The sequence below is a fragment of the Aedes aegypti genome, chromosome 2, assembly GCF_002204515.2.
Source record: "Aedes aegypti strain LVP_AGWG chromosome 2, AaegL5.0 Primary Assembly, whole genome shotgun sequence".
Classification (NCBI taxonomy): domain Eukaryota; kingdom Metazoa; phylum Arthropoda; class Insecta; order Diptera; family Culicidae; genus Aedes; species Aedes aegypti.
In genome coordinates this window covers 55,989,317-55,997,909 of record NC_035108.1, presented here as the reverse complement: position 1 = coordinate 55,997,909, position 8,593 = coordinate 55,989,317, and the positions used below count along the sequence as shown (strand labels likewise).

General features: G+C 40.8%; 1 protein-coding gene across 4 annotated transcripts; it reads right to left on the bottom strand.

Annotated features, from left to right (window-relative positions):
* Positions 1–5,228: 5,228 nt before the first annotated feature.
* Positions 5,229–7,000, bottom strand: LOC110675562 (protein arginine N-methyltransferase 1-like). Of its 4 annotated transcripts, none has more exons than XM_021840883.1 (2): positions 6,660–7,000; positions 5,229–6,608 (listed from the first exon to the last, which is right to left on the bottom strand). In XM_021840883.1, the coding sequence occupies exons 1-2, from the start codon at positions 6,875–6,877 to the stop codon at positions 5,510–5,512; spliced, it is 1,317 nt and encodes a 438-aa protein (XP_021696575.1). In that variant the 5' UTR covers positions 6,878–7,000; the 3' UTR covers positions 5,229–5,509. The 4 variants fall into 4 exon arrangements, with proteins under 4 accessions (XP_021696575.1, XP_021696576.1, XP_021696578.1 ...); XM_021840884.1 differs by having other exon boundaries at positions 5,229–6,599; XM_021840886.1 differs by having other exon boundaries at positions 5,229–6,596.
* Positions 7,001–8,593: the final 1,593 nt, after the last annotated feature.

The window sequence follows — 8,593 nt, the reverse complement described above, 5'->3', positions numbered from 1 at the left end:
AGGAGGAATCGTAGGTCAATATTTTGAGACATTTCTGGAAGATCTTTTTAGCTACCCCTTCCCGTTTTGGATGGGAAAAATGCTCTAAACAAAATGTGCTTGAACACGTTGATGATGATTGTCTAAATTTATTGAAATCGTAAAAAAGTATTGATTGTAAGTCAATAGTTATTTGATTGCTTATCAATAGTTACACTATTGGATCAACATGAAAGGGGTCTGAGTGTTCTAATCATTGCTATTAAATATCAAGATCTTGAAAAATAAAATGGAATGCTTATAACGGTTTCCCATGTATAATATAAGCTCAGCAAATATGACCAACCAATCGAAAAGTGGTCGTGCTCTACAGGCACCTTGAGCGTCAAAGGGTTATTGGATTTCCTAGTATAATCCCTGGAGGAGTTTTCGAAGCAATTCTTATGAATTTCTAGGAAATTACCTAATAGCTTTCTTTAAAAAGTTAGGAATAAGCCTTTTGTGGATTTTCTAGGAAGAACTCATTTAGGCATATTTGGAAGATCTCCCCCAAAATAACAAAAATGGAGAAATCGGTGGAAGATTTATTGGAAAAATATCTGGAGGAAATCCTGAGTAGTCCGGGAAAATTTATACAATACCTGTGGAAATTACTGGAGGTAGTAGCGTTGGAATGTTCAAGGATTTCTCGGAGATGTTCTTCCAAGAATCCCTTGGAAAGATGTTGTTATAATCAATATCGGGAGGAGTCTCTGAAAGTATTCCATTAGAAATCTGTAAAGAAATCACTAGAAGAGGAAACTCGAAGAATCCACAGCAAGCAGTATAAGTTCGTCGGTGCATTAGATACCATTTGGGTTGACATAGTCTTTCCATTAAAATAGACACATGCATCAAAATCGTGACCAAGTGTTTGAATAAAAGAAATCCTACCAATCCTGGCTGCAGAATAAGGTAAAAAAAACTCGGTTATCGTTATAAGTGCCCAAATTCAACGCATTTGATTCAAAATTTAAGAAATTTTATAATAATTGTAATATTTGACCATAGCGCTATTTGTGTATGATGAAAATACATCAGAATTTCCCAAATTTATTTTTAATCAGAACAACTTTCAATTTATTAGAAGGGAGTCGTGTATGCTCGGACACTTTCTCAATAAACATTTTTGTGGAACAAGAGTTGAACAAATCACTCTCAAGCTTATTTCAACTAAAAAAACTGTTTTTCAGTGGTTTAAAAATTATAATTCAACAAGTAGGGGAAGTGGTGGTAAGATGAACAGGGGTGGTAAAATGAACACCGTGACTTTTACCGAGAAAAAACACATTTTGATGATTTTGTATCACACCCGGACGATTTAGAGCATAAATCTAATGTCGTTTTCGTTTTTAGGAACTGGGTCGGTGATCAACACATAAACAAACAAACGTCAAGCAAATTGTTGTTCGGTCGAACCTGAATCGGGTTGGGGTTGAAACTGTGATTCAGAACGGGTTGCGCCAGTTCCAACCTGGGTTCAAAAACGAATTCGACATAAGTGTTCGAGTTGATACGTAGGTCAATTGAAGTAAAAATATCAACGAAAACTTAGATTTTAGAAAATCACCTTTGAAAATTAAAACTGACGTAACTTTTAGCTCGGAAGGCTTGAGGTTTTTCAGTGAGGTGAATATCGTTATGATATGATGTCAAATCTGATACCTTTAGAATTGTTTTTGAATGGGTTACCATCTTCAACCAGTTGCAACCCCATCTCTGCTCGCGTCGGACGTACTTCTTCACCTCTCTCGCTTTCGTTCGCATTTCGTAGAAAATGTCCGGTACGCGGAAAAATACTCTAGTGGTTGACTTTAGTGTCCTCCCCGTTCGCCCTGATGTGGCAAAAGTGAAGGATTTTTTGGAGAATGAAATAAAGCTCCAGCTTGCGGACCTCAAAAGCATACAGTTGCATCACACGCGCAACTGTGTGCTTATAGAAATCTAAGATAAGATCGGACACCTGACTTCTTTTAGTTGTTCTTCTTTTCATCCATGAGCCCAGTTGTGAATTTTCCACCCTTGCGTGTTACGTAAAAACAGTGTTGCCATTTGTATGGAAGACGGTACACTATTTCACAAAAAAATATTCCTAATTATTATTTATTTTTTAATCGTATTGATTAGGTGAATTATAGTGTATTCTTCTTCCTGGCATTACGTCCTCACTGGGACAGAGCCTGCTTTCAGCTTAGCATTCAATGAGCACTTCCACAGTTATTGACTGAGAGCTTTTATTGCCAAAGTGGCCATTTTCGCATACGTATATCGTGTGGCAGGTGCAATAATACTTTATGCTCAGGGAAAGGAAATTTCCATTGCGAAAAAATCCTGGACCGACCGGGAGTCGAACCCAGACACCTTCAACATGGCATTGCTGTGTAGCCGCGGACACTAAAATTTGTTTTTCAATTCGAATAATTTCATTCGATTCAATTTATTATATATTTACTTTAGACATATTTATAGGGCCTTCCTTAGCCAAGTGGTTAGAGTCCACGGCTACAAAACAAAGCCATGCTGAAGGGTTCTAGGTTCGATTCCCGGTCGGTCCAGGATCTTTTCTTAATAGAAATTTTCTTGACTTCCCTGAGCATAGAGTATCATCTTATCTGCCACACGATATACGAATGCGAAAATGGCAACTTTGGCATAGAAAACTCATAATTAATAACTGTGGAAGTGTTCAGTGAACACTAAGCTGAGAAGTAGGCTCTGTCCTAGTGAGGACGTAATGCCAAAAAGAAGAAGAAAAATGCATATCTATCAAAGGCAAAAGTTCTGTCACTTCGCCTTGTGCCGTCTTCTCCTGGAAATGTTACTATTACTTGTAGTTTTGCAACATACAGTTTCAAATTTTTAATCATTCCATCTGATTTCGTTTCACTTTTTTGTTAGGTTTACATCAGTCGGCTACAAAATTTTATGCATAACCGTAAAAAATAACGACCCAATATAGTAATCCGGCAACACGGGCAAAACCAAAACAAACGCATCCGATGGTAACTTGCCACACGCAACTACACACTCGCAGACATCAAATTCAACCAATCAGCGACTGGATCACAAACTGGATTCAATTTTATTCCCAGTTGTCCTATCTTTATCTTAGATAGAAATGAAAACGCAAGAAATTGCCGTTCGCTACCAATCAGAGCATAATTGGAAGCGTGCAATGCTTTGCGGTAATACGAAATTTCGGATTCCGGTCTACATCGATTGTGACGCAGTGACGGTTCGTGTCCACGACCTCCCACCGTCGATGAGCCACGTTACCGTTGCTGACCACATGATGAAGTATGGAGAGGTAATCTCCATTAGAAACGAGAAGTGGAAGCACTACTTTCCCGGGATATCTAACGGAGTGCGAGTGCTTAGGATGAACTTATTTCGACAAATTCCTTCTTTCATCACTATTGAAAACGAGCCTACAATGGTTTCGTATATCAACCAGCCCAAATCATGTCAACGATGCGGCCAATCGACTCATCCCGGCGAGAAGTGTCCGAATTCAAGTCCCGCACCAACTAATAAATCATCGCGAACATCGACAGCATCCAAATCGTCGGACGAGTTGTTTAATCAGGATGACTTTTCTCCGATAAACGACAACCGGCAAAAATCACCATCTCCTGTTCGTGCAAGTGAACCAGCAGAAGCGAAACAACAGAACGACGACAACAATGACGACGACTGGACCGATGATGACAATGCGTCAAACTTAAAGAGTCTAAATTTATAGTTTCTTTAGTCAAACTCATCCACGGAACACAATGAGGCTACAAAAAATAAGCGACGGCGATCGAGACGGATCAACGAGAAAAGCGAAACCAAAAAGAAGGCTTGTTCTGATCAGTGTTCCCCAAACACTGATCATACTGCGACCGTTGTATCATCGGAAATTGAGAAGAGTGTAACTAATAATAAACATAATAAGGGTTTGAATTTTTCTATTCATAATAGAAGCTGAATATCGGCTCTGTGATGCCGGATACGGCGTGTGAGCCTTCAAATAAACGTAATAGTAAAAAAAAGTTACCATCTTCAATGAATGTATTTTCGGTGGGGCAATGAAAATTTTCAGAAATATTTGTTTTGCTCACGTTTTTTGCATGGTGTTCATTTTACCACACACAGCTGTTCATTTTACCCACATAGTGCAGGTAAAATGAACATTTGCATCGCTTTTTGATAGCGATGAAAATATGTGAAAATTTATCTATTTTAGTTTGAATCCATGTCGCTGCTATAGATTACATCCCTATTTTTGATATTGTGCGAAAGAACTATACAAATTCCTCGTTTTTCTATCAGAAACAAGATGATTTCCTTAAGGTGTTCATTTTACCAACCCTTCCCCTACTTTATTTTTGGCATAAGTTTTGTTACTAATTGAAAAGTCTACGATTGAACAAGCGAAAAAAGGAGCAATTGCTGAGAGTAAACGTGCAGTAATTCTCGAAGGAAATTATATGAAAATGAAGAATGAGTGGAAAAATTAGCGCACGAATTCTCGTAGGATTTCTTGGGCAAGGAAAACCTTAACGACTTTATTCGAAAACTCAAGAATAAACCTTTGAGGATTTTCTTCCAAGACCTCTTGTAGGAATCTGAGGAAATCTTCTCCTTCTTGAGTAACAACTGGAGAAATTAGTGGCATAATTGGTAGAAAAATATATGAAGGAATTGCTTGGACAGCCGCTTGAAAAAAATTTGGAGTAATTCCTATGGAAATTACTGAAGGTGGTAGCGTTGAAGTGCTCAAGGACTTCGTGGAGAAATTCCCTTGAAAAATCGCTGGAAGCATTTTCGATGGGGAAATCTTTAGATAAATTTCTGGGGGTCTCTGAAAATATTCCAGAAGAAATCTTTGAAGAAAGCACTAGAAGAATTCTTTATGCTTTACCTCGATGAGTCTGAGTAGAATTACATGTGAAACTTTGAAATAGTCGCCGCAGGTTTTTCGGTGAAGCTTATAGAATTTTGTACCAAGATTCACTACAAGCAGAAAGCGGACAAAAGTGACTTTAAAGACCGTTGTCGTCAAAACAGAGACTTCAAAACCTCCAATTAAAATAGACTTTTATCAGACTTGCATTAAAATAGTGACCAAGACTCTGAAAATATATATCCTAACAAACCCTGGCTGTAGAGAAAGGTGAGAAATTTCGGTTTCGAGTACCGAGGTGACAAAATTCAACACGACTCTATCCTTTTTCATATTCATATGAGAATGTTCCCGTATATTTCTGACCGATGTAGAACCATTGGACATACATTAATTCTAATGATTTTATACAAAAAGGAGATTTAACTTGCACGAATGTTTGTCTGAAAGTTAATAATGATTCGAATTCATTTTTTTCTATCTCTGATAGCGAGATAGTTCACTTTCTGTGATTTTAAGACTTGTCATTGCTTTTCTGAGCAGTAAAACTAAACTTAACAGCTATAAACAGCTTTCCGGAAAATAACTCGTTGGCCGAATCCATCAGCGCATCAAATACTGATTGCTCTCCACAATCTGTGCCAGCTCCCCCTCGAAGCGCACGTCGATTGTAAACTTCAACTCCTTGCTCTTCTTCCTCTGGCCGGTCATCTTCATCGCAAACTTCCCGCAGATTTCCTCGCCCTTCTTCACGGTCAAATACTCGTCCAGAAAGAACACCGTCTGCTTCCAGTGGGTGTACGGTGACTCCGGCGAGGTGCTGAAGCCCAACCGCTGCTGGCACTTGGTAAACTCCACATTAAAATACGTGATCAGCGCCTGGACGAAGTCGTTCCGTTTGGCGATCAAATGGAAAGGGGATTCAAAGTTGAGATCCTGCCGGACCACGGTGTACATGTCAATTTCCTTGATCAGATACGAGCTGGTGACGATCTGGCGGGGATCAATCACGTCCACCAGGGGCTCGTTGATGGCGTCCTTCCGAATGGCGCTCATGTTGAACCCGTACACGTCTTCCCACCAGTTGATCCGTTCGTCCTTGCTTTGGCGCTCTTCGATGGCCGTCACAAACAGAGTGCAACGATCAGGGAACATCATACCATTGGGCTTGAGCCACTTGTTCCGGGCGTAGATAACTGTATCCAGCATCGCCTCGTGGAACAGACAGTATCCCATCCACTCGGATAGGATTATGTCCACTTCCGGAATGCCGTCCGGAAGCTGCTCGACAGCTTCCACCTTGGAACGGATCAATGTAATCACATGATCAAGACGGTTCGCTTCGACTATCTTGCGGGCGTGATCGATAATGTTGGAACAATCGATTGCGATAACCCGCGCAGCACCGGCTTTGGCGGCAAACAGCGACAAGATTCCCATGCCACAGCCCACGTCCAGCACGGTTTTGCCCTTGAACAGGTGCTTGTTGTGGTATATGGCGTTGCGGTAGGTCAGAGTTCGCACCTCGTCTTTCAGAGTTTCCTCGTGGGATCCGAAATGAGCGTACGAGTCCAGATAGTACTCCCTGGAGGTCATGTCTTCGGGTTTCATCTGAGTGACCAACTTTTCTGCGTTATCTTTGTGGTCGGATGAAATGGAAGCCGTGTCCATGTTGATGCTTTCTGTTGTTCTGCTAAAAGAGCTAAGTCGTCTGTTGAAATGGAGGATATTAAATAGTATTGCAATGCATTACCACAAGTTTTGAATACAAATTTTCAGGATGTTCACTAAAACTTTACATACAAATAAAATGCAGTAAAAATCCAGAATAAGCGATGAAGGAAACACTGTTTTGATTTTTATGAACGTTGATTGACACATCAGGTACACTGTAAGAAAGTTGAACTCAAAGATTTTAACAATCAACATGAAAATCCGCCTTACGTTATGCAATGTTATGAGCACGAGCATACGTACACTGTATAAGATTCAAGACCAAACTAGAATTAAATGATTTTGTTTGGACCTGGGAGGGAGAAACCAATACAAAATTTCTGTACGTCAAGTGAGCCGGGATTCCGCTGTCACGAACTGTCACTGTGAGCCCAGATCTCAAACATTGGACTAACATGGAAAAAGCGCGTAACTGATTAAAACACATTTTCGCATTTCGTCAAAAGTGACAAAAATCGAATGAAAATCAATTCATGCACATAATGCAAGCATAATGTGAGCACCTTTCAATCTGATTGAATATAAAGCATTGAAAAACGCATCGTTTTACTTTTTCCAATGAAAAAGAAATCACAGACAAACAGACGTAACACTTAGAACAAATCTCGATCAAAATCATAGTCACGATGACATGTACGCCCAATGCTAAAACTAGTTCGTTTGGCCGACAGGCCAACAGATGGCGGTAGTGTGTAAACGTCAAACGCGAACAAAAACGATGCGAGCGCTGCAGGTGGTGGATTGACCATCTACCATATTTTTGAATCGACCGTTAAAAAGGTGGTCGATGCACAATGATAAGAGTGTGACGTCTGTTTGTCTGTGAAGAAATGTTTAGTGCATAGAAAACTGTGGTCCCTTTTCCATGTTTGTCAGGAAAGATCGAAAGTACACGACAAAAGAAAACAAGCGATTTTCCCCAAGCCTGCCTTGATTGTTATTGGCAAGCTGGAACCACAGACAAACAGACGTAACACTTAGAACAAATCTCGATCAAAATCATAGTCACGATGACATGTACGCCCAATGCTAAAACTAGTTCGTTTGGCCGACAGGCCAACAGATGGCGGTAGTGTGTAAACGTCAAACGCGAACAAAAACGATGCGAGCGCTGCAGGTGGTGGATTGACCATCTACCATATTTTTGAATCGACCGTTAAAAAGGTGGTCGATGCACAATGATAAGAGTGTGACGTCTGTTTGTCTGTGCTGGAACTATCTTGCAGTTCAAACAAACGTTGTTCTATATTTCGTGTGTAGTATCTGTGCCTCCCACCCAGGGTTGGACCATGTTGAGCGATTTCCAGGGGGGGGGGGGGGGTTTACGCAACGAGGTTCGCCTACCGTTCATGTTTTGTGGGTGTATTCGTTTGGCTCACAACGCTGCTAGGCATCCCGCTGTTTGAGTGTTGAAATGCATCAGCATCTGCTGTCTGGCATGGCCCGCGTTTCGACCTGTGCTGATTGGGTCGACCCGCGTGAGAGATGATGCTGTTTGGGACGGCCCGCCCGAGAGATGATTGTTAGGCGAGCTTTGAGGCCATCACGCACAAAACTAGAGTTAACCTTTCGGTCGTCGCGCGAATTTTTATAACGCGAGTAGTCGCGCGTTGTACTTTGTACAACACCCTTGGTTTTGCGTATATCCCAGGAGTCTGACTACTCAGAAAGATGACGTCTTCGGCGAAATTGTTCAGTAGCTCAAGGGCTATCATTATTTTAGCCAAGAAATTCGGGATTTTGCCACTAGGCGGCGCTAGTGAGAATAAACCTTGTGTTTCACAGATCTCAGGAGCCTGACCACTTAGAAAGATGGCGTCTTCGGCAAAGTTGTACGGTAACTCAAGGACTACCATTTTTTGAGCTAGTTGATTCAAAATTTTGCCACCAGGTGGCGCTAGTAAACATAAAACATTAGTTTCGCAAATATCTCAGGAGCCTGATTTCTTAGAA

Bases quoted from the DNA above. Each gene is read 5' to 3' on its own strand.
- LOC110675562 (XM_021840883.1), bottom strand. From the start codon at position 6,877: ATGCTCGTGCTCATAACATTGCATAACGTAAGGCGGATTTTCATGTTG. The intron at 6,609-6,659 runs GTAATGCATTGC...CAGACGACTTAG, and splicing joins ATTTGTATTCAAAACTTGTG to CTCTTTTAGCAGAACAACAG.